This window comes from Hemicordylus capensis, chromosome 1, assembly GCF_027244095.1.
Source record: "Hemicordylus capensis ecotype Gifberg chromosome 1, rHemCap1.1.pri, whole genome shotgun sequence".
NCBI classification, from domain to species: Eukaryota; Metazoa; Chordata; class Lepidosauria; order Squamata; family Cordylidae; genus Hemicordylus; species Hemicordylus capensis.
The window spans coordinates 159828555-159854633 of NC_069657.1; the positions used below are offsets into that span (position 1 = coordinate 159828555).

Consider the following 26079-nt stretch of genomic DNA (forward strand, 5'->3'; position numbering starts at 1 on the left):
GCTAACAACTGGGAAAACTCATCTCCTCATGAAAGACCCAGCAAAAGGTGCAGTTCCAAGTAATTATAGACCGAAAACCTGCTTGCCAACCATGTTCAAATTATTAACTGGAATAATAGCAGATGAAGTGATGCAACAATTATTAACTAACAAACAGCTCCCAGTTGAACAGAAAGGAAATTGCCCGAACACCAGAGGCACAAAAGACCAGCTGCTGATTGACAAAATGATTTTAGAAAACTTCAAGAGAAGAAAAACCAATCTAAGTGTTGCATGGATTGACTACAAGAAAGCCTTCGATTCATTGCCTCACACATGGATACTAAAATGTTTAGAAACAACTGGTGTCAGCAAAAACATTCAGATATTTATTAAAAAAGCAATGAGCAGGTGGAGTATACAGTTAACAATCAATGGCGAGGCACTTGGACAGGTTAGCATTAGAAGAGGCATTTTCCAAGGGGACTCACTATCCCCTCGGTTGTTTGTAATCGCCATGACCCCACTTTCACAAATGCTAAACAAAACAGGTCTCGGATACCAAACATCTCAAACATCAAGTAAAATCAACCATCTGCTGTACATGGACGATCTGAAGATGTATGGAAAGTCCCAGTCAGAAATCGAATCACTGCTAAACACTGTCCATATATTCAGTAGTGATATAGCAATGGAGTTTGGACTAGACAAGTGTGCTGCATTAATAATGAAAAGAGGAAAAATAACAAAAACAGAAGGAATAGAACTGCCCAATGGAAGCAAGATCAAGAACCTGGAAGAGAAAGAACGTTACAAATACTTGGGCATTCTCCAGGCTGATAACATCGCACACACTGAAGTTAAAAGAAAAATTGGAAGTGAATACATCAGGAGAGTTAGAAAAATCCTCAAGTCCAAACTCAATGGCGGGAACACCATACAAGCCATAAACACCTGGGCTATATCTGTTATCAGATACACTGCAGGAAGAATAGACTGGAACCAGGCAGAGCTAGAGACGCTGGATCATAAGACCAGGAAAATCATGACCATCAATCATGCTCTGCACCCCCGCAGTGATGTCGATAGGCTCTACCTCCCTCGCAGCTCAGGTGGAAGAGGAATGCTGCAAGTCCATCAAATAGTATAGGAGGAGAAAAGAGGCCTTGAAGAATATATAAAGGACAGTGAAGAAGATGCACTTCAAATGGTCAAGAACGATAAACTATTAAACACCAATGAAAGAAAGCAGGCCTACAAGAAAGAACAAGTCAAGAACCGAGCAGAAAAATGGAAAAATAAGCCCCTGCATGGTCAATATTTGCACAATATAAGTGGAAAATCAGACATCACCAAGACCTGGCAATGGCTTAAGAATGGCAACTTGAAGAAAGAAACAGAGGGTTTAATACTGGCTGCACAAGAACAGGCACTAAGAACAAATGCAATAAGAGCAAAAGTCAAAAAGTCCACAACAAACAGCAAGTGCCGCCTTTGTAAAGAAGCAGATGAAACCGTGGACCACCTGATCAGCTGTTGTAAGAAGATCGCACAGACTGACTACAAACAAAGGCATGACAAGGTAGCAGGGATGATACACTGGAACATCTGCAAAAAATACAAGCTACCTGTAGCCAAGAATTGGTGGGACCATAAAATTGAAAAAGTTGAAGAAAATGAAGTTGTAAAAATATTATGGGACTTCCGACTACAAACAGACAAACATCTGCCACACAATACACCAGATATAACTGTAGTCGAGAAGAAAGAAAAGCAAGTCAAAATAATCGACATAGCAATACCAGGGGATAGTGGAATAGAAGAAAAAGAAATAGAAATATCACCAAATACAAAGATCTACAAATTGAAATTGAAAGGCTGTGGCAGAAAAAGACCAAAATAATCCCAGTGGTCATTGGTGCCCTGGGTGCAGTCCCAAAAGACCTTGAAGAGCACCTCAACACCATAGGGGCCACAGAAATCACCATCAGCCAATTACAAAAAGCAGCTTTACTGGGAACAGCCTATATTTTGAGACGATATCTATAATAACCAACAGTATTGATGATAAAATTCTGGCATCCCAGGTCCTTGGGAAGGACCCGATGTCTGGATAAAACAAACCAGTCAATAACACCTGTCTGACTGTGTAAACAAGAAATAGTAATTAATAATAATACACCTAATGATGCATTTAGGTGGCATTAAGTTTTGCTTTTTGTCTTATAGAATACAAGATATGTATACAGAGAGAAGAAAGACAGAGATTTGCCTAGCGGGGGGAGGGGGAAGCAAAATGTTCTAGCTACAGTATTTATGCTTCATCATTCACCATGGCAGGTAAAGCAGGGAGGTTATGTCTAAGGTAATTGCTATCAATTATGCCTTAAATATCACTCACTTCTGGAAATGTGCCAAAAGATAGTGAATTTTTCATGAGGCAGTTCTCCACATGTTACCACACAAGTAAATAAAAGAAGCCAGATTATTTCTGCCATCAATCACTGCTGGGTTTGAGATTAAACACAAACTTGGAAACTCCAGTTATTTTAAGTAGAGATGCCTACAAAATTCTACAAGCTCAGGTCCAGAGAATAACTTTAGGAGTTAAAAAAACCAAGCGCAAACAGGGAACAAAGCTTTTTAAATCCCCAAAGTTTTCTTGTGCTCAGAGAAGTTCAACAGTGCTCTCTATTCTAACTCTCAAAATAACCTGTCAGTAAATGGGCTCTGTGGGCACCAGGAGTTGAAATTGACTTGACGGCACACTTTACCTTTAAACAATCAAATTAATAAATTACTCTTTTAAATTTTTTGTAATTCTGAAATAATTATCTGTATCCTTAGACTTATGTAGCCACAGTGATTCAGCAGGAGAAGGAAGAGGAGGAGGAGAGGTTATTCGTCTAAGAGTTTGAAGAATAACTGGGCAAGCCAAGATTCATCAGAAGAGAGAATCCTGTACAACTCCAGAACTTGTCTAACCAAGTTCTAGAAAAGCTGCTCCACCAGGACAGTTAAACACATTTTTTTTAAAGTAAGAATTTTACTGTAGGCCTTACAGCCACTTCAAAACTTCTATAGATTATGGTCAAATTCTTTTGAGCCTCTAAAATACATCCTCCACAGACCCTTGGCAGTGTAATATTCATAGGAATTGCCTTGAGTTTCCAAAGGTAAACAATACAGAGGCTCAATACAGTGTCAGTATTATGATGCTGGCAGACAAAAACAATAAACTGACAAACACAATAGAGAATCGGAGTGCTTACAAAGGCACTTGGAGTAACCCAACAGAAGATAATCTTGAAGTGCCTACAAAGCTAGCAATAAGAGGGGAGCATGTGGCCCTTCACCTCAGGCACCCAATGAACTTCAACCATGATCACCATGTCTTAGTCAGTGAATTCTATATTATTATTATTTCTTGTTTACACAGTCAGACAGGTGTTATTGACTGGTTTGTTTTATCCAGACATCGAGTCCTTCCCAAGGACCTGGGATGCCAGAATTTTATTGTCAATGTTGTTGCTGTTGTTATAGATATCGTCGCAGAATATAGGCTGTTCCCAGTAAAGCTGCTTTTTGTAATTGGCTGATGGTGATTTCTGTGGCCCCTATGGTGTTGAGGTGCTCTTCAAGGTCTTTTGGAACTGCACCCAGGGCGCCAAAGACCACTGGGATTATTTTGGTCTTTTTCTGCCACAGCCTTTCAATTTCAATTTGTAGATATTTGTATCTTGTTGTTTTTTCTATTTCTTTTTCTTCTATTCGGCTATGCCCTGGTATTGCTATGTCGATTATTTTGACTTGTTTTTCTTTCTTCTCGACTACAGTTACTGTATATCTGGTGTATTGTGTGGCAGATGTTTGTCTGTTTGTAGTCGGAAGTCCCATAATATTTTTACATCTTCATTTTCTTCAACTTTTTCAATTTTATGGTCCCACCAATTCTTGGCTACAAGTAGCTTGTATTTTTTGCAGATGTTCCAGTGTATCATCCCTGCTACCTTGTCATGCCTTTGTTTGTAGTCAGTCTGTGCGATCTTCTTACAACAGCTGATCAGGTGGTCCATGGTTTCATCTGCTTCTTTACAAAGGCGGCACTTGCTGTTTGTTGTGGATTTTTCTACTTTTGCTCTTATTGCATTTGTTCTTAGTGCCTGTTCTTGCGCAGCCAGTATTAAACCCTCTGTTTCTTTCTTCAAGTTGCCATTCTTAAGCCATTGCCAGGTCTTGGTGATGTCTGATTTTCCACTTATATTGTGCAAATATTGACCATGCAGGGGCTTATTTTTCCATTTTTCTGCTCGGTTCTTGACTTGTTCTTTCTTGTAGGCCTGCTTTCTTTCATTGGTGTTGAATAGTTTATCGTTCTTGACCATTTGAAGTGCATCTTCTTCACTGTCCTTTATATATTCTTCAAGGCCTCTTTTCTCCTCCTCTACTGTTTGATGGACTTGCATTATTATTATTATTATTATTAATTTGATTTCTATACTGCCCTTCTAAAAATGGCTCAGGGCGGTTTACATAGTGAAATAATAAATAAATAATATGGCTCCCTGTCCCCAAAGGGATCACATTCTAAAAAGAAACACAAGATAGCCACCAGCAACAGTCACTGGCGGTACTGTGCTGGAGGTAGATTAGGCCAGTTACTCATATATGTTAATGAACTGTGATATGAATAAGTACTTTCTCCTACCTGTCCTAAATCTACCCCAGGCAATTTCATTGGATTGGATTACCCCAATTTCTAGACAGTGGAATCTACTTGGAGGACACTAAAGATTTGTGGCTCTGAATTGCAGACCTAAAAGAAGAAATGTGTGTGCATGCAAAGCAGGGGCAAAATGAAGATGAAAAGGAGGGGACTAGAATAAAGTGTGATGGTTTGCACAGACTGAAGAGTCGTCCAGAATGACAAGTTAGTCAGTTGGTTGTTTTTGTCTGCCAGCATCATAATACTGACACTCAGGCTGTCATTTATGTGAAATAAAATCACAATAGAGAGAATGAACTAAAAGATGCAGAACACCCTCAATCCTGATGGGAAAGGAGGACATTCTGTGTCAAACAATAGTTACTTCGTACCACTCTACACCACTCCACATGACTCTGTACCACCAGCTGAGCTCCAAAGGGCCCAGTTTTATGCACAATTGTAATGTGCTTTGCTCAGTCAGTTCAAACATAATTTACTATTTAAAACATGCCATGGGGATTTGGTTTTTAAAAGCAACATTTCCCATCTAATCTCTTAATTGTGAAGTCTACTGTAAAAAGTCCCTTTATTGGCCTCTGTGTGAATGCTGGGGATTAGGGTTTAACCCTTTTTAATGCACTTGCAAAACACTGAACATGTGCTGGAAATCTGTATCATTGCTAACTTTTCAGTTCAGGCAAACAATTGATACATCTGCCCCAACCATCTTAAATGTAAAAAGGTACACATAAAAAAGTAATTTGAAGATAATATCTGATCTCCAATCTACTGAACCCAAAACTCAAGATAAATTAAAAATGAATAAATCCAAAACTGAATCAAGGCTTGAAAGAAAAATAGTCTTACAGCAAGAGAAATATCAAGATTTCTTGCATTGGCACATCACATGGTGGCATTTTAACTAGTGCATCAAGAACGCTGAGAGCACCCTCAGTCCCGACTTGTGTTCAGAGAGGAATATGAACATTATGTGTCAAGCAACACTGTTGCTTTGTTCAAGAGTATAAGGATTTATTCCTAATGGAGGGGTGATGAATAATACAGTGAGCATGAGGAATGACTTTGTCATATGCTAAATAGTAGGAAATGTTCATTTTCTGATTAAGGGGGAAAGTACAACTGAAGAAAAACAGAAGCACTCAGGCCTAACCTTAAGCCCATTTCTGGTACAAAGCAGTTGATTTTCGAAGTACTCCTGTGACAGCTTTGTGCTTTAAAAATGCATTTCTTTTTTAAAAAAATTCAGAACCCAAAATACATCAAATCTTGACATACAATGGAAGAATACTGAAAAACTGGTACTTTAAAATACCAAAAGAGAGCAAACCTAGAATCTTTTAGTAGAAAGAATGCCATTGCTGGGGGTCAAACTGTTTTAAGTCTGATTCACATTAGATGTAATTTAATGGGGTGCTCTAATAAAGGGCTACATATTTATTAATGGAGGCTGTATAGTCCAATGGATTTCTGTCTTTTTACCAGATTTTCTTTCATTCTAGACACTGTTTACAAATACTTTAATACATTAAGATTGTTGACTTTAAAATGTAAAATGTATACATTGTGTGAAGGAGGATTCCTTGATGTAAGTTCTTATAATACCAAGAGAATGCCAAAAGTCTGGGCAGCAGGTCTACTACAGGTAGAAATTGGCAACTACTCAGTATATTTGTTTAACTGAACAGAGTGTTTGCGCGCGGGGGGAGACATGTGATGCAATTTCATTCTTATATGGGAGAATACATGGAAATCACTCTAGTGTTGTAAGTAGCAAAGTTCACAAGGTGTTTTGTGCACATCCAGGGCAGCGGAGAGTGGGCACTTTAGAGAGAGGGAGGGAGGTCTTACCTGCTCCTCCGTTACACCTTTGCTATGGAGGAAGCGAAGAGCAGTGCTATTTATATTAAGCAGCCAGGCTCTCTGTTTACCCAGCTGCATTTGGTCAGAAACAGGAAGCTCCCTGTTCCCAGCAGAGAATGGTGCTCCCAGCAGGAAATGACAGCAGATTACTGTCAGACCACTCAAGATGGCTTCCGCACATGCTCATTTCCTGCTGGGAACAGGGAGCTTCCTGTTTCCTGTATCTATTAAGAGCCCGGCTGCTTAATACAAACAGCACCACTTCGGGTGTGGTGGTGGGCAGCGAAGATTTAATGGGAAAGCAGGTAAGACCTCCCCCCTCCCTTCCTCCCCTTAAAGAGCCCGCTTGTCCCTAGCCGAAACAATTCACCTGGGGCAACTTGAAGCATTTCGGCACCTGGAAATAGAGGTACCGCAACACTTCAAGCACATCTCTAGTTATAAGATCCATGTCTTAACTCCCTTATTATGAATTTTCACACATTAGTGACCTGATAGAGGACTTTCCATAAATGAAAATTTTCAACTCAGAGGTGATCATAACAAGCTTTGCCACATTTCTGTGTGTGATCATGCAGCATGACATGCTTTTTTTGAAACAAACTCACATTGTGTGTCAGTAGCTATAAATTGGCATAACTGGAGCCAGTGTGGTTGCTTCCTCGAATAACACAAGAAATGGGCAGGAAAAAGATGTTAAACATCTTCAAGAGAAAGCCACAAGGAAAGGAAGCAGAGTACTGTACAGGCCTGAATTTCAGAAAAACATGTGGCAAGGGCTAACTATGCCTATCCATGATGTGTAAATTGCTAGGAAATAACTACCAACATCTATGAAATAGACATACTTTCGCTAACACTATGGACAAGATCTGAAGCTCAGGTCAAGCCACAGCAAGCTGGAAACTTTAGCCCAGCTGGACTACTTCTCTATGTGCTGACTGGCTCTACAGGCTGACCTTTGATTGGTCAGATGTTTGATTCCAGTTTCCTTGCCAGCAATTAATGGATACTGCATTTACCCAGTTACTTTTTGTAGCCCAGTTATGGGTTGGCTTCTGTCAATTGATCTTTGCATGAACTTTTGGTCTGCTGTGGTCTTCAGCACTACCTCTCACTCTAGTCTAATCCAGCTTTCATTTCCCTTTTCATCACAGGGAAGGAGGGAGGGTAAAAGAGAACAAAGTATCCTGTTTTCGGAACTTATGCCTCAGTTCTTACAGTGATTTTACACTATCTTTGAAACCAACAGCTACCATTTGTAGGAACGAGGCCTTCAAACACATATTTAGAATACATGACTATTCATTAGAAATATGTCATGTGCAGACATAACTTTATCATCATGAAACATTATCATCATAAAAAATTAGTCTGTTTTACCTGATTATGAGCTTGGCCAACTGTTATATGTATTTGCTGCTGGTGCTAAAACTTCATAAATACCATAATATTATGAGCTAAAATGCAGTTTCAGCAGTCACTTTAACACATGATTAATTTATTGTTTTACTTTGGATCCTTAAGAGGAGCCACTGCCATCAGGCCAAAGACAACACATATTTGCAAACAGTATTTCCTTCTGAAAGGTTTGCAAGTCTTATCATGTTGTTACTAAGGAATTCAACAAAACACAGCTCTTCAGCATTTTGTACTCAAAAGGGCCAACAGAAGTATAGGAATGGCGGTGGACGAAAATAGCAAAAGACTTTCCTGAAAACTGCTGATTCTGCATTAATAAATGCTAAGGATTTCTTTGCATTGTCTTAGTTAAGCTTGAGCAAGCTATCTGTCACAAGACCCACTTTTGCTTCAACTACAATGCCCTTTCCTGGCACCCATCCATCCCTCTTTCACTCATACACAGAAACGATAAGGAGCTGAGCTAGAAAGGTATGGGAGAACCTTCAATCTCCAGCTTTATCTTCTCAGTGAGTAAAACAAGCATTAATGAAAAGCAGAACTGTCTTGTGCTCACATTAAAAATGCAACTTGAAGCAAAGCAGGAAGGTTGATTTTTCCAGAGAAGTCAGGGGACTATACAGTCTTGAAAGCCATATTTTGTGCCTTGGCCACCAAAGCACTCCACCATTATTATCATGTCTATACCTTCCTTTCTTGTTGAGTTTTATTAAAATTAATAACAAAAATTAGGTTGTTCCTTAATCACGCAGTCAGAGCACGTATATTTCATGGAAGGCAATAACATACCTGAATAAGAGAAACGTTGTGTAGACGAAGTCTGAAGAGGTAGTTCCTGTGTAAGCAAGCAAAAGAACATTTTAAAATGTGTTAAGTTACACAGAATTTTTAAAACAAGTAAGATGAAATTATTACGTCTTTATGCCTAAGGAGCACAACTTCACATTTCTATAAGCAGAACACTAATTGTGGAGGGCCAAGCTATGAAAAGCTCATAAAGAATCTCCTTGTTTCCTGGTCCTTTAGAGAACTTTGTAACAGCTCTCTAAGTCCCTGTACTATTGATCTACAAAAAAAAAAAAAAAAAAAAAGCCTTGATTCCTGGCCAACTGTAAAGCCTACCATTGCCTTTAATAATCCCTGGATCTAGCTTAGGTTCCAAGCAGAGCAGAATCAGAAGTTCTGATCCTCAAAAGAACTTCACTAGCATAATCCTATTCACTTAAGCCAGGGCTTGTGATCCCAGGAAACTTTGGATATCTCATTACATACCAGGAGATCTGACCCAGAACAGGGGGAGAAAGAAGGGAAAAGAGAATCCTGGAAAACAGTCTTCTTCCCTTCATTCCACATCATCTTGACAAATCCTCAATACTGGGCGGGGGTGGACATTAAGGGCAAAACACACTCAACTGTTTAGGGCAGGTGCAGGAGGAAAAAATACTCTATTCAATTCACTCTCTTTGGCTACTTGTCAGTAGGCCCACAGATAAATTGCCAGGTGGAGACAAACACCAATGGAAGTAATTTAAAGTAGCCTCCCCAACACAATTCTATGCTGTGTACTGTCCCAGGCTGTGTTAAATATTATACACAGCCCTCTCTCTCTATCTCTGTTTCTACCCACCCTGCTTCTGTCTGTGAGCCAAGAAAATTGTTTACTCAAGCAAGTGCCTGACATTGTTTTACAAGGGAGCTTGGCTTTGATTTATGAATCTAAATTTCTTTTTTTCACTGGGATTTCAAGCTCTGAATATATCACCTGCATTTAAATCTTATCTGGACACACTGTCAAATTCTAACGCACAGCCTGCTTACAACCACACTATCACATAATCAACACACCTGTTCTCCATAGTGCACATCTCAAAAGATTCCTTGACCCGCTTCTGACAAGCTGTAGAACTGACTCTTGCTTATTTCAAAGGCACCAAGTTGCATGCTTTCATTCTTCTCACCTTATTTTGTGGAATGGCAGCCCTTGCACCAATCAGAAGGCCCAAGCCATTGCTCCACCAAGCTAGAAGGCCCAAGCATGCCTCCAGGTTCCAGGAGAAACCATGCTGGCACAAGGAGAACCTCAGCATGGCTTCTCACATTACCCAAGTGAAGAGGAAAGCAGCTTCCACATTACGGAAATATAACCTGAAAGTAATCCCTTAGTCCTTACTCTAGACAAGGATAGGATATGGAACTAGAAATAACTTGTAATAACTGTCCTCTGCCAGCCAGCATGACTCCAATGGACAGGTTGTTTTGAGCTGCTTGACAAATCGCGTTTTACATATTTTATAACAAAAACAACTTAACCTCCGTGACGGGCTAGCCTGGGGCTAGCCAGGGCTCCCAGTCAACCTTATATAAACAAAACTTCAATTTACCCAAACATCTGATTATGTGTACATTTCAACATCTCCAAGGCATTTGGTTAAATGTGTGCAAGCTCTGGCTGTCATTATCTAGCCATAAATTTAATATTTTCATGTATAACCTGTATATTTTCTTTTCTTTCTTTCTTTCCTTGTGATATACAAGAGTCATATAGTTTCATCATCTTTGGCTCTGAGTGGAAACTCCAGTTCATCCATGTGCTTTTTTTGCATCCTTTAGAAAAATCTTACCATTACAAAACTAATGTAGACGATCTAGTGCATGACATATCAAAAACGTTCAGCTGTGCACCTTGGGGAGTTCAGACCATTCCATATGCCTCAGGCCCCGGTTCACCCAGAGAAGGGCAGCCTGAAGTTTAATGGCTCTGTATTACTATGCTGTGGTTAAGAATGCTATTTAAATGCATTGGTTTTGGAAGGCTTATAAAAAGGATTTGGGACTTCTTCCAGGCTTGTAAAAACACTGCATATTTTGTCCAAATAAACAGCTTCAGCAATCAAGATACTTCCTTCCATAGATATTGGATGGGAATGGGCAGTGGATCTAATCAAACATTTTCAATAAGGAGTAGCACATTAACAGTAGGGACTACATGCAGCCAACCTTCCCAAGAAAAGCAGGGAGACCACTGACAAAAACATAGGATATATCTTCAGATCATAAAATTGTACCCTTCAGCTAATTTGCTGGGTAATGTGGCTAGGTCACTCAAGTCAATAATACAAGACAAATTTTCATCTCTTGACATTTTAGAATTCAAATAGCAGACCTACAAATAAAGCTTTTCTGCTGTACTAACCATTTATTCAAGTTGCTTCCTCTATCCTGAATTTGGAATTTGAGATAGCGGCACTTATTATGATTACTTTTTAAAAATCACATTGCAGACAGAGTTCTGTTTAATGAGGGTTCTGTTTCATGACTGGTGGGCCACTGAGTGAAACAGGATGCTGGACTAGATGGGCCTTGGGCCTTATCCAGCAAGGCTGTTCTTATGTTCTTACAGGTTTCTCAGGCTAATATGTTGCATGCTAAAAGAAATCACATATAAGAGCGCCACTACATTTAAAGCTATGTCTTTGCCCAGTTAGCAGGGGCACTATGAGTATCCTGCCCACCTCACTGGAATCCACAATTCTTTTGTCTAATTCAGGGGTAGGCAGCATGTGGCTCTCTAGAGCTGGACATGATGGGAACTTCAGCAACATCTGTAGAGCCACGCCTTGCCTACCGTGGTCTAATTAATGGGATATGTTTGCAGTAAAGGCATTGCTGAATTCTACCTGCAGCAAATCTGTGATTCTCCATCACAGAAGTTGATGGTTTCCTGAATCTGAAATGGATTATTGGGAAAGTGGGGTGGACATCCAGATATAAACATCCAAGCCCACTGAATCGTTTCTGGAACAGCACCAGATTGTTTCATCTACCTTTACTTCACAGTCAGGATTCCATTATGTTTTCATGGTGCTGTAATGTTTAATCTCTAGTCTCATAATCTCAATTTAATAATTTGTTTTAATAATTGTTTTATGCTACTGTTTTTATTTCTGCTTCATGCTACTGTTTTAATTGTTTCATGTATTTTAATCTGTGATTTTTAAATATTATTTTAAATTTTGTACACTGCCTAGAGATGTACATATCAGGCAGTATAAAAATATGACAAATAAATAAATAAATAATCCTAACACATCACAACAAAGAACACATTTAAAGATCTATGCTCTGGCAGTGTGGGCAGCAAAGAAGTGGGTTTTTTCTGCCCACATTGCTTCCACAAATTCCGGTCCAGTGGAGTTGTCTAAGGTTGTGAGGGGGCTATTATATGCTCCTTTCCCCTTAAATTTGAGCTTGGAACCATCAGTCACTCGCTGTGACATCTTTAATGATTTTTGTGTGGATATAATCTCTCATATTTGGGCTGAACTCGATTCCACAGTTACTGCAGAGTCTACTGTAGAGGCAGCTAGCAACTCCTCTTATAGGAACAGACTGGATCACTTTGAGTTAGTAACACTTAATGATGTGGACTAACTGCTTCGGACTGTACGTTGTACAACCTGTTCTCTTGACCCTTGCCCAACATGGCTTATTTCATCTGGTAATCATATTATCAGAGAGGGTCTGGTAAATATTATAAATGCTTCACTGAGGGAGGGCTGGATGCCTCGCTGTCTTAAGGAGACTATTATTAGACCTTATTTGAAGAAACCTGAATTGAATCCCTCAAACTTAGCTAATTACAGACCTGTTTTAAATCTTCCATGGTTGGGCAAGGTGATTGAGCAGGTGGTGGCTTCTCAGCTCCAGGCAGTTAGGGTCTAGATACAGATTATCTAGACCCATTTCTAACTGGCTTTTGAGCGGGCTATGGGGTTGAGGCTGCCTTAGTTGGCCTGGTGGATGAACTCCAATTGGCTATCGACAGTGGGAGTGTGACTCTGCTGAACCTTTTTGTATCGCTCAGCTGCTTTCGACCATGGTATTCTTTTGGGTCGACTGAAGGAGGTGGGATTGGGTGACACTGTTTACAGTGATTCCTTTCCTACCTCTCTGGTAGATTCCAGATGGTGTCACTTGGAGACTGTTGCTCCACAAAGCAAAAATTTAAGTATGGAGTTCCACAAGGCTCCATACTGTCTCCAATGCTCTTTAATGTCTACGTGAAACTGCTGAGAGAGAATACCAGGAGGTTTGGTGAAGGGTGTTATCAATATGCTGATGACAACCAGATCTATTTCTCCATATCGACCTCATCAGGAAATGGCATAACTTCCCTAAATGCCTGCCTGGAGGCAGTAATGGGCTGGATGAGGGATAAACTGAAGTTTATTTATTTGTCTATCATATTTATATACTGCCTGATATATATCTCTCTAGGCGGTGTACATAATACAAATTACAATATAAAAATAAAAACAATTAAAGCACTTTCACAGTATAAAAACAAAAACAATTCACAAAGTGAAACCATTAAAATAATTTCACAGGATAAAACTAAACCATTTATAATTAATTTTAATTAAAGGCCTGAGAGAACAGATGGCTCTTAAGGGTCTTTTAAAAAGTTGAATCCAAATAAGACTGACTTTGGAGGATCTGGACCCAAGAGATGGTTTAGATCTGCCTGTTCTGGATTGTTTTACACTCACACTGAAAGGTCAGGTACTTAGCTTGGGAATGCTCCTGGATCCAAAATTCTCTCTGGTTTCTCAGGTTGAGGCAGTGGCCAGGATCACTTTTTATCAGCTTCAGCTGATGCATTAGCTACGTCCATTTCTGGAGGTAAATGACTTTAAACAGTGGTGCATATGCTGGTAACCTCCAAGCTTCACTACTGGGGCTGCCTTTGTTCATAGTCCAGAAACTACACAATTGGTACGGAATGTGGCAGCCAGACTGATCTCTGATCAGTCAACCCAAATGGATCACATAACACTGATTTTAAAAGAACTGCACTGGTTGCTGATATGTTTCCGAGCAAAATACAAAGTGCTGGTATAAAGCCCTTAACTGCTTGGGTCCAGTGTACTTAAGAGAGTGGCTTCTCTGCTGCCCCCTATTAAGATCATCTGGAGAGGTTTGGCTCATTTGGAAGCCAAATCTATCTATCTATCTATCTATCTATCTATCTATCTATCTATCTATCTATCTATCTATCTATCTCAGAGACGCAGGTTTTGGGCGGTATAAAAATATGTTAAATAAATAAATAAATAAAATAAAGGCCAGGGCTTCTAAGTGAAGACCAACCTTCTCTGTGGCTGCCCCAGGGCTCTGTAATATGCTCCCTGTGAAAATAAGAGCATCTCCTTCTCTGCTTGCTTTTAGGAAGACCCTCAAGACACCTGTTTTCTTAGGCTTTTAACTAAAATTAATTTTAAATTGTTTGTTTTTAATTCCATGAGATTGTTTTAACTTTTTATTCTGTGAAATTGTTTTGTTTTTACTCTGCTTATATTTATGGTGTTTTAAATTGTGTACACCGCCTAGAGATGCACATATTAGATGGTATATAAATATGATAGATAGACAGATAGAACCTTCTTCAAACTTCTGTTTCCCGTAAGCCATCTCATGTAACTTTGTTAAATCTTCACTACTTATCTCACTCTCACAATTATCACTTTTGCACCAACACTAAGCTCTCTGGACTAATCCCTGCCCTCCATTTGTTCCATAGTTAATATAGTTTAGTGGCTACAAAAACCATAACACGGCAAACGTGCATGCACAATATTTTAGTGTGTATATAGGTTGAAGACTACAAACCCCATCCTTAAATGTGCTCCAAATATGTTCAAATATTTCTGGATCATGAAAGCAGTAACTGGAACTAAGAGGATAAATAGCTTAACCAGTCCAAACTCTATTGGAATGAGCAGGATTTACGGTGTCTTGTTGAATCAAGGCTACATAATTGAACAAAGGTTAAATCTGAAGTGGAGAAAGTAATTTTGCTGATGCTTTTGCAAGATGATTTCTCACTCCTCCAAAAGCTGAACTTATTTGGGTGCCTTTTAGTGTTAAAAAGCAGTAGGGTTCTTGCAGACAAATGTATTTATAATTTCTTTTTAATTTGGTTTTGACTGACTGTTAAAGAACTAAGAACTTGCTGTCCCAAGCACTATAAGAAAGCACAATTTTAGGCAGCAAGAAAAACTAAGCTAGGTGTGCCTGCGATGGCAATTCCAACTCAGTGAATTACCAGCCCTCATGGCTCAACTTTGTGAACAACCAGGCTGTGTGGCTCAAGTTAAAACTGGAACAAGACAAGAAGAGAGAGAGAAAGAGAGACAGGAGCAGCTGGGGCGGGAAGAAAGAGACAGAGACACCTATGGCCTGTTCTGAGCCTGCCTGCCCTGCCCCCAGACGCAGTGGCATTCTTAACGCAGCCAAGGGCTTCCTCAGTGCACAGGATAAGAGGAGCAATGTTTGCTAAATGTCCCTGCCTCTGGAAATGCCATTTGCCTTCCAAATATATGTCCCTGAGGGCTATGCAACCCTCAGGGACATGTACTGAGGATGTAGGGAGGCCTCTGGTTGTGAGGACACCTTCTGTGTCTAGTAAAATCTGTTTATCAAGCTGATGTTCTGGAAGACCAAGCAAAACTTGCAACAACAAAAGTAGACATACTAAAGTTAGCAGCGTAACTTAGACATACTAAGATGGTAAGGCAGTTCACATGATCAATAACTGAGTAGGACAAGTGTCGTACCCAGTTTTTGGAGCTGTGTGTGCTCCTGATGTTTGATAATCTGTGAGGGGAAAACAAGGTAGGAGGTGCCAGCAGAGATCATGTGCTAAGCAGCAGCTGCGTACAAGAACTCTGTACCTAACCACTAAATGACATAGGAGGGAAAACCCTCTTACCCAGCTGCTGCTTAGCGGATGGTCTATCAATCCCTCTGACTTTGTTTTTCCCTCATCAACAATCAAAAATCGTCCAACCCTGTTATTGATCTTGTGAACTGCCTTCCCATCGCTGCAACCTACATGCCCACACACTTAGTTTGTTTTTAATGGTAAGGCAAAAAGGAGTGAGCAAAGTGTACTCAGTAAGTAAGACATGTTGAAAAAGTCTGAAGACACCTAAGAAACTACAACCTATCTTGATGCATAACGAAAACACAAAACTCCTTTCAGAGGTTTATAAACACTTCACAGTACAGTCATAGCCAAATATGCCTAAACACTGATGCACATTGCACTTTCTGCAAACCACCACTATTCAGGCACTGTGCCCATCGGCAATGGGAAGCTGTTTCACAGAATTCTCCCTCCTAATTAAAAAGAAATTACGAGTTCAACCATCCTGCTGCTGCACATGAGAATTGTTCATACCCAAGTCAGTTACGGTGCAGCACCTAAATGGGCAGAAGATATGTACAGTATTTAATTGTTCAATAAGAGGGGCAGTGGATTCACCTTCAGTCCTTAACTGCAGCTCTCTCTCTGGGAACCTTGATGCTATCACTGACTTAGACTTTCACTAATTGATCATCACTACTTCATGTTGTTCTTGAATACAGAGCACACCCAGAATCAGCACTGTGCTGTTCTGGGTTCACTTCAGTGTGCATCTGCACGAGCTCACACAAACACACAAATAAAAGTAACGCCAAAGGGTAATGCTCAGCCCCGGAACATATGAGGAGAGCTGGTCTTGTGGTAGCAAGCATGACTTGTCCCCATAGCTAAGCAGGGTCTGCCCTGGTTGCATATGAATGGGAGACTTGATGTGTGAGCACTGCAAGATATTCCCCTCAGGGGATGAAGACGCTCTGGGAAGAGCAGAAGGTTTCAAGTTCCCTCTCTGGATAGAGCTGAGAGAGATTCCTGCCTGCAACCTTGGAGAAGCCGCTGCCAGTCTGTGAAGACAATACTGAGCTAGATAGACCAATAGTCTGACTCAGTATATGGCAGCTTCCTATGTTCCTATGATGTACTAATGAAAAGAAGGTGCTTTTGAACATGCGCAAAATGAGAAGAGGAACAACAAAATAGAGAAGCAAGGCAGCAAGTAATAGAGTTCTGGTTCAGTTGCTGTATTCCAGGTGAGCGAGTGATGGTGAATAAGTCACAGCTGGCTGGCTGCCAAATCAAATATCAGTTTCCTAGACTGTTTGCAACCCAACCCTGCTCGTGGTTTAAAATACCCCCAAAGCACTGTATCTCTCTCTCTTGTGAGGTATGCACCACACATTAACTCCAGAAAAGGAGAGCTGTGAATAATCTGCAATTTCTTTAAAAAATGGAAACTTGAAAATTAAAACATATTTGCACGTCTTTACTTATTGTGTATAATTAATTCTTCTTCAGTATCCACAGGAAGAGCAAATAGCTATGAAATTCTGCTTGCAACCAGAGAACATTATCATTTTTTATAAAGTAATTAAAATAAATGAAAGGAGAAAGCCAGCAGGGATGCTCCACTGTTTTTTAAAAGTATGTCACATGTATGGCTACTAGCCTGCTAGGCAGAAGTCCTGTGCATGTGTTTTGTGCAATAAGCTCCTGGCTCTCAAGAAACATGTTTGTTTCCTTGAGTACAAGAGAGTTGAGAGAGGCAGAGAGAGTTTCAGACAAGACCCTTCAGGGATACTGTACAGAGACACCACTCTTATGAGGATAGCCTTCAATGTAACTGACTAGAGGGCAAGCAACTCTTGATTTAATACCTAGTGATACCCAGGATCTGAACAGAGATGCAACTGTTTCTGAACCACCTGGGAATAGTAATACAGGTTGAGTATCCCTTATCCAGACTGCTTGGGACCAGAAGTGTTCTGGATTTCAGATTTTTCCAGATTTTGGACTATATGCATAATTTTGGGCATGGGATCCAAGTCTAAACACAAAAGGTTACTGTATTTTTTGTGGGGGGGTCCAACAGAGCAGGTGCCAAACTGAGCAGGGAGTGGGGGGGGGCTTTCCCTTTTCTCTCTAGCGCCATAGCAATTACATCAAAAACATTAAAAAGCTTCACAATAAAAACAGAGCCGCAACTAGAGAGAATTACAGACAAAACCCCTGTCACTAACAGTCTTCCGAAATAAGTAAGTTTTGACTGCATGTTTAAAAGCAGCAAAATTGGGAATCTGCAAGTGAGTGAGCTGAGGCGTTTTGGTTTTGTTACGGCGGTGGTTTCCGGATTTTGGAGCATTCCGGATTTTGGATGTCCGAATAAGGGATACTCAACCTGTAGTAATAGCTGATTTGGAAAGTGCAGCTGCTAAGGTGCAAATAATCTGTGATAAGCAACTGTGTAAGCACCCCATTATTTCAAAGCCCAAAACTTTACAGAGGGTGCCTGGAACTGGGGGAGGTAAGGAGTAATCTTTTCTCCTTATACCAGGAAAATCAAAATCCTGCAGGAAGCTAGGAGGTTTTGGGGTGTGTTTTTTAAGCACTATGATGGAGTCACATATAAAATGCATATTATAAATTAGAAAAGAAATTACTAAGTCCAAGAGGATGCCAGCATGGTTAAATATCAGTGTCAGGAAAGGCATAGAAAGACAGGAAGCCTTCCTGTGGATTATTCCTACTGAGAGCTGCCCACTCACAAGCTGCTTTTATTTCTGACAGGGAAAATATAGACGCAACTATCTCTCTTATCCAGAGACAGAAACAGATGGTGGGGGCAGTATTTTCTGCAGAAAATGGCATAAGGGTTACTCTGTCCCCCTCCCCCAAATACAGGCACCCTCTTTAAAGTTTTGGGCTTTGAAATAATGGGGTACTTATATAATTGCTTATCACAGATTATTTGCACCTTAATAGCTGCACTCTTCAAATCAACTTTATTGAGGACTCGATCCAACTGGGCTTGAAATTTCCAGCCAGAAACAGAGATAGCTAGATTATATAAAGGTTAAAAAACACAACCTTGAACTAAAATCACCCCTGTTTCCTATTTCCCTCTAGAGAAACCCTGAGACCTTTTAATTAAAATTTTAAATGGCTACAATATATAATACATATAATTTACCTGCACCTGTTTCTTTTCCTCTGTCTCTTATCCAGCCAGTTTTCTAACCAATTTCAAGGGCCCTTTGAATTTTTCTGTAGATTTCAAAAGAAGGGCCTTCGTTTCCCACAAGGTCACATTACCAGACATGAGTAGCCCCGTGATGTGACTTTTAAATCGGAGCATTTCTTTTGTTTCCCAGGAAACACAGAGCAAGCATGTTGGTAGGAAGGAGGTTGATTGCTCTTCATGGTTTCCTTGATGATGCTACAAGACTTCAGATCATTTCCCACTCACACAACCAATAATGTAGATAAAAACAGACACCCTTGTGTTTTGTTTTGTTTTTTGTATTTTCTTTTGGCCTCCATTAATACATCAATAATAATTTATCTGCTAAACAGGACTTAGTAGGAGGTAAAAACAGCAGGGTACTACAGAATAATCGTAATGCAGCCCATTATAACATCAATAACTCATCTTCACTTATTCTGCCTTATATAAGCATTAGGTCAAAATCTGCTGTACAGAACAGCTCACTAAGCAGAGCTAATAGATCTGCATTGGCTCCTGATCCGTGGACACAACCAAATGCAAAACTGGTACTGAAAATCTCAGCTGTTCCAACACAAATGCACATGGAAGGAGACAAAGGGCAGGACTATGAGCCATGGCAACAGGCATGAAACTCGTGAGAGCGCAGAACCTTTGCTTCTTGGTCATCAGGACCACACCCAAGGCCTGCTTTTCATGACTCGATGCTGCTCATACATTTTAAAATTTCCCTAGGCAACCATGATAGACAGATGATTGTTGTTTTATAATAAAAAGCAGCAAACAACACGAAGGCTTTGAGGAAGCCTTTCTGTATACTAGGAAGCAGTTATGTGGCAATTCAATGGACTTGACCATATGACCAAACAGTAAGTGCCACTCAGTCTCTCCTGGCCAGCTTTACACAGGTGTTTTACCACTGCCAACAACTATGGATGAGTATTCTACTCATATCGGCAGTCAAACTGCTTGTTGGAGAGACTATCTTTTGCTGAAAAGCTTGCCCATCCACTGAAATTAATTAGCAGATGACCTGCTCCATATCCTCTGCCACTGTCAAGAGGTGCAGGTAGGGATGAAGGATGAGTTTTCCCCCAGTAGAACTTGAAGAGGAGAGCTGGTCTTGTGGTAGCAAGCATGACTTTTCTCCTTAGCTAAGCAGAGTCTGCCCTGGTTGCATATGAGTGGGAGACTAGAAGTGTGAGCACTGTACGATATTCCCCTCAGGGGATGGAGCCACTGGGAAGAGCAGAAGGTTTCAAGTTCCCTTCCTGGCTTCTCCAAGATAGGGCTGAGAGAGATTCCTGCCTGCAACCTTGGAGAAGCCGCCTCCAGTCTGTGAAGACAATACTGAGCTAGATAGACCAATGGTCTGACTCAGTATATGGCAGCTTCCTATGTTCCTATGTACTCCCTCCCCAGAGAAGCCCATCTGGCCCCCACCTTACGCACCTTTCAACACTCATTTAAATCAATTTTATTTCATTGGGCTTTTGTTTGTAATAGTTGTTCTTCTCCTGCATTGTTTTGTTTTTGTCTTAACTGCCTTTTTTCTTTTTCTTTTTTTGCCCTTCATCTGTACTCTGATTGTCTTCTGTGTTATTGTACTGCTTTTATTTTGCATTGTATGTAGCTTGGTGGCCTTTCAGTGGAAAAACCCCATCAACATACAAATACAAATGAATATTTTTAAACAGTCATGCTGATATGCCAGGGAAGCCTCCTTCAATCATATGGTTCACATGCAGAGCAATGATGCCAGCAGAATGCAGAATCTGTGCAGCTGTCACTTCCTCTCTGGTTCCTGCGCTTTCCAAAAGGTCCTTGCCAAAGGTCAAGGGACAATTGCAACACCGTGGCCTGTGGTGTGGGCAGCTGCAAAGGGAGGGGAGAGAGTTCAAGAACCCGGCAGAGCTCCAATAGCAGAACAGGTGTTTTCACTCTCTTCTTTCCCCTTGCAGCCACCCACACTGCAGCCCACAGCATTGCTGAAGGGTCCTCAGTCCTCAGCAGGCAGTTCAGGGGGCTGCTCAGGTAGGAGGTGACTCCACAGAGCATTGCTCCGCATGTGAGCCCATGTATACATATTTTAAAATTTAAAATTTCCCTAAAATTTCAGAATTTGTTCCTTCTCTCGGCTACCACTTTAAGACAATGTGCAACACTGGTTAATTCATATACCTGAAATACACAGCAGACTTATTTGAGAGAGAAGTTCACATAAAATATATCAAAAAACCACAAAAGGCGGTGGTGGGGGGGGGGGGAGTGTTTGTCTTGGAAATAGGAGACCAAAGTTTCAGTCAGTCTCAGCTATGTGCTAACCAGGCACCACAGGCATGGCCAAGAGGGCAGGCAAGGTAAGGTTATAATTAGATACACAACTGATTTCAAGATCATTTCCACCTTCAAGGAAGATAAAGTATATAATAAAAACATTACAAATTTGTAGAATGAAACAGATGCTGCTGCTGAGCTGGCATTACTGACAGAGTGCAGACTACATTTTATTATTATTATTTCTAGCACTTCAAGGGGCATATGATCTAAATTACTGGGTCCCATTTTCTGTTCAAATAACTCCTCAGAGCAGAGAAACTCCTGCTTTCTAGAATGAGCATGTGATGGTAATTGACGTTTCCATCAGTGATCTGTAGAGGTTCAGTCTGGTAATTTAAAAAATAATTAGCTTAACCCACACAGCATTTGCGCGCTAGTACTCGATTGCTCCCCTCACCCCATGCCACAGCCCTCCTAACCTCAGAGATCTCCCCACCCTCACCTGAGCTGCACTCCTGCTCCTCCTCCATTCCATTGCTTCTATTCCCCTCACCCCTCTTGGTTGTGGCTGCAGCGTTGCGGCGCCTATTGGCCAAGCTGCAGCCCCCTACCCCCAGAGACCTCCCCACCCTCACCCGAGCCTGGCTCCTGCTCCTTCCTACAGGAGCAGCAGCAGCAGCTGCGGTTGACCGGGCCCTTACTCGCTGCCACCACCGCTATGCCCGCTTGTTCCTCTCAGGTCACTGACAAGCCTGGGCCCATCCCTTGCCTGCCTGCCTCCTTCCCTCCCTCCACCAATGGCCTTGGTGGCCCAAACAGCAGCAGTGGTTGACTGGGCCCTTCCTTGCTGCCACCGCCATGGCTGCTCATTCCCCTGAAGCCACTGACAGGCTCGGGCCTGTCCCTCGCCTTTCTTTCTTTCTCTTCCCCTCCCTTCTTTTTCTCTCTATCTCCTCCACTTGCTCTTCTCCTGTCTTTCTTCCCCTCCCTTCTTTTTTCTTTCTCTCTCTCTCCCTTCCTGAGTTAATAGATCTTGTTCATCTTGTTTCTTCATCTAATTCACACAACATCAGCCTCCTTCTCCTGAAGGGGCTCATTCCTCCCTCACTACCCCTCTCTTCGCAGACCCCTGCCCACTATCCTTTTTTCAATATATATACACACAGTATGTATATTCTCCTCTACAGTCAAGAACATCTTCCAACCAGTAACAGTTACATTCCAACTGACTTTAAACATCACAGGCTCCTCCTCCCTATCTGCATATGAAATCCCCACTGCCCAATCACCACGATGTTTCTGCTCTTACAGGCTTCCCCCCCAATCTGCATATGGAATCTCCACTGCCCAATCACCACGGTGCTTCTGTTTGCGAACTCTCGTGAGAGCTGCTACACACAGGATTAGCCACAGGTACACCTTAGAGAGATAATACTTACAGCTTAATTTTCCTTGGAAATCTCAGAGCTGCTCACATGGAGCTCTCAAATAATTTACCACCCAGGCACTGATCCCATTCACACTCAGATAGCTTCAACAATCCTAGAAACATCTGGTGCTCTGAAACCATTGTTGGACCCTTTGTGTTTATTCTCACAGTCCCTATGTGGACTTCATGTCAAAGATGGATAACAAACACAAGAAAAGAGTCTTTTGATATTCCTGACATCTCAACAATGCTGATAACCTACACCATTAACCTTTTTCTATTCTGTCAAAGGCCTAATGTGGCTTCAGTCTATCTTTCCTATAATCAACACTTACCAGAAGAGCGGTCATTTATGACAACCCACATATCAAGGAGGAAATACTTTAAAACTCCTTAGCAAGCTGGCAGCAATCTTGGCAGATGGAACATAACTCTGTGATGTATTCTGGCTGCTTTTGCTGCTTTGATGAAAAGAAAATGGTCTAAAAAGGTGTCTCACACCCATCGTTTCAGCAACCTCTCACACTATGGTCCACACCTTCTCCTGCTGTTTCTTCTGAAGAGATGATAAATGCTTCTTCTTAGGTGCTCAAAGCCACCTTTTGTTTCAGCCACTTGTCATGTTGTGTGATCTGTGCTATCTAGGTGTGTCATGCTGTGCTATCTAAGTGTGTAGATATGCCTGCATGCCTTGCTGTGTCCACTTATTGAGCAACTGGAGTTCTTGTTCAGCATTCCTTCTGAACAGGTTCCTCACAGCCAGTCTCTTTATCACTTCCTGACACTGAAGGCATTCCAATGAATCACATCGCCTTCAGACAAATTTGCAGGAAACAAAAAATAAAAGCTTTGCATTCCAGTCATAAAGATGTTTAAGCATTTTTCTCAGACAAAATATTGTAAACCAAACCTTTCTTCATTCTGACCGTGCTTTCTGCTCTTAATGTCCAGGCACCTACATGATTTATGCCTCTCTCTAAACCGGATGCCTACTGCATCAAGCTCATCTCATACTTGTGCCTGATGCAGGTGTATTTGAATAAAGGAGGAACATACTATAGCTCTCCATCAGATGCCATGTGTGGTACCCACAGTGGCACTCGCACAAAGCTATACATGCAGTGGTCAGGTTCAGAGGCAACAGGAAACCATGATTTCTCACTAACTGGAAGAGCCTGGAAGAGCCAGGGACTTAGGAACCCCTCCTCCTCTTTCCGTACGAAAGTGAAAGCTTTTGCTTTCAGTTTGAAGTAAACAACAGCTTCACATTATATACAACATTATATACAAACTGTGATTTAGTTCAATCCTCACTTAGGTAACAAGTCAGGATCTGAACCACAGTTCGGTTCAGTCTCATTTTACCCAGCTGTCAAATTTCTTTGCATTTGTATGCAACATGAAATTGTGATTTATTTCAAGCAAAAGCAAAAGTCTTCACTCTCCTCTCCTTGCATGTGCAAGAGAGGAGGGAAAGGAAAGGAGAACGTTCAAACCCACAGGTCTCCGAGGCCTGTTCAGGGAGTGAGAAACCATGATTTCCCATCATGTGTGAACTCAGTCAGCATGTGGTCTCAAAGGGTATGGCCATACACACAGGCTCAGATTATTTCTCAATTTGTACTATGACTGGCTTACCTCACAGGGCTGTTGTAAGGATTATTGAAGTAATATGTGAGGCACTTTGAGCACTTGGGAGAAAAGCAACATAAATACTAAATATTTTTATACTATACATACAGTTTATGAATGAAACAAGGAGCCTAAGCCTGTATTAGGTTTTTATGTTTATCCTCATTTTTTTAGTTTATAAGTATCTGATGACTGTGTATTTGTGTGAAAAATTGCTCAGAATCATGACTTTAACTTAGAAATCATAAGAGACCTAAAAGTTGCATTCAACCATCTCGCCAAATATCTCATCAAAAGCAGTTTGTCTCTTTTCTTTCAGTCAAGCCAAAGTCTTGATGGCCATATTAGGGATCAAGAAGCATTTGTTCTGGGTTTTTTGACACATTCTCCACCAAAGCGTCTAATCCTTCCTCTTTTAGACAGCACTATGCTAGTTCTTTTTATGACCATATGGACAGACCCTGAGAGGAAAAAATATAGTATCTGTGGTCCTTGGGAGATGTTAGCTTCCTGCTTCATTAACCAGTCATTCCACCCCCAACCCAAGACTGAATGGAAATTTTCTCCTCTTTAGCATTACTATTGTGATTCTAAAACCCGCCCACATAAATTACAGCTGTTCGTTGAGACCAACAGTGAGCATGCTAACACTGGAAAAGCCATCTCCTTTGCAGACAGTCACCTGCAGGAAAGGAGCAATCCTGCTTCAGTGAAAAGGTGTGCATTTACCTGGCTCCAACAATGAGCTGATTCCGATTGGCATCCAAAGCAAGTTGAGAGAAGTCCCGCACACCTGGATAGGTGAAATTGGACACCCAGGGCTTCAGATCTGCAGGGAAAATGGGGGGGGGGGAGAAAGAGAGAGAGAACAATGATGCTGTTCAAGAAGCAACAGATTCTCCCATACATTCAGCTAATGGATTTCCTACTGAGCATCTGTCAAGAGGTGGATAATTAATAATCTATTTAAAGGGCTTTTTAAAATCCACGTTGGGCACTGGCAGTGTGCAAACTACCTTTAAACATGGGGTTGATTCAAAAGTCAGTTTTGCTTCCATGACAGGCAACACCCCAAAAGTTCAACCTTAGCTTAGATTCTGAAAATAATGACAAGCCGCCAGAAGGGCTATCATCGACCAAGTCAATTGCTGCTAGTATCAGGGATTATTACAGTGTGACATTCTTTTTTATCACATGGAAGAATGCCCAAAGAACATTTCATACATGAGAAACTCTACATTTATTTGTTTATATTTATTACATTTCTAGGCCGCCCCATCTAGTAATCCTGGGTGATATACAAGCAATAACAAAGATACTTACAATCCATAAAACAAAAACGTTAACACAATTTAAAAACCACTGATGGACAGACTAAAAAATTTGAGCCATCCCAGGACAAAATGTGGACCCCTAAGGAACTGGCAAAAGACCGAGGGTGTGTGTGCATACCACCACATTGGTGAGGACAGGAAGACAAAAAAGAAGAACGGTGCAAAGGTAATTTATAGCTGAAAGCAGCTCTTGACACATTTCGAGGCAAAGACCTGTTCCTCAGGGGAATAAATCAAAATGCAAAACTTCTCTCCAACAAATGTTCTCTTCAAAATCTGTTGGAGAGAAGCTTTGCATTTTGATTTATTCCCTTGAGGAATAGGTCTTCGCCTCGAAACACGCCGGGACTTGCTTTCAGCAATGTTACCTTTGCACCGTTCCTGTTTTGTGTCTCTTTAACCCCCGAGAAGTGCCAGCTGGCCATCCTTGGCCATTTTTGTGCTAAGAAAAGCTGCACTTGCTACTAATTCCCCCTTATACACATCTAT

General features: G+C 41.0%; 1 protein-coding gene across 11 annotated transcripts in view; it reads right to left on the reverse strand.

Annotated features, from left to right (window-relative positions):
• Window positions 1–26079, reverse strand: part of SEMA5B (semaphorin 5B) — a 576167-nt gene that overhangs the window by 189918 nt on the left and 360170 nt on the right. For all 11 annotated transcript variants that reach the window (XM_053256885.1, XM_053256927.1, XM_053256858.1 and 8 more), the window contains 2 exons: window positions 24986–25085; window positions 8780–8825 (listed from right to left, as the gene is read on the reverse strand). In XM_053256885.1, the coding sequence (XP_053112860.1) occupies window positions 8780–8825; window positions 24986–25085 (146 nt within the window). The remainder of the gene's footprint in view (window positions 1–8779; window positions 8826–24985; window positions 25086–26079) is intronic.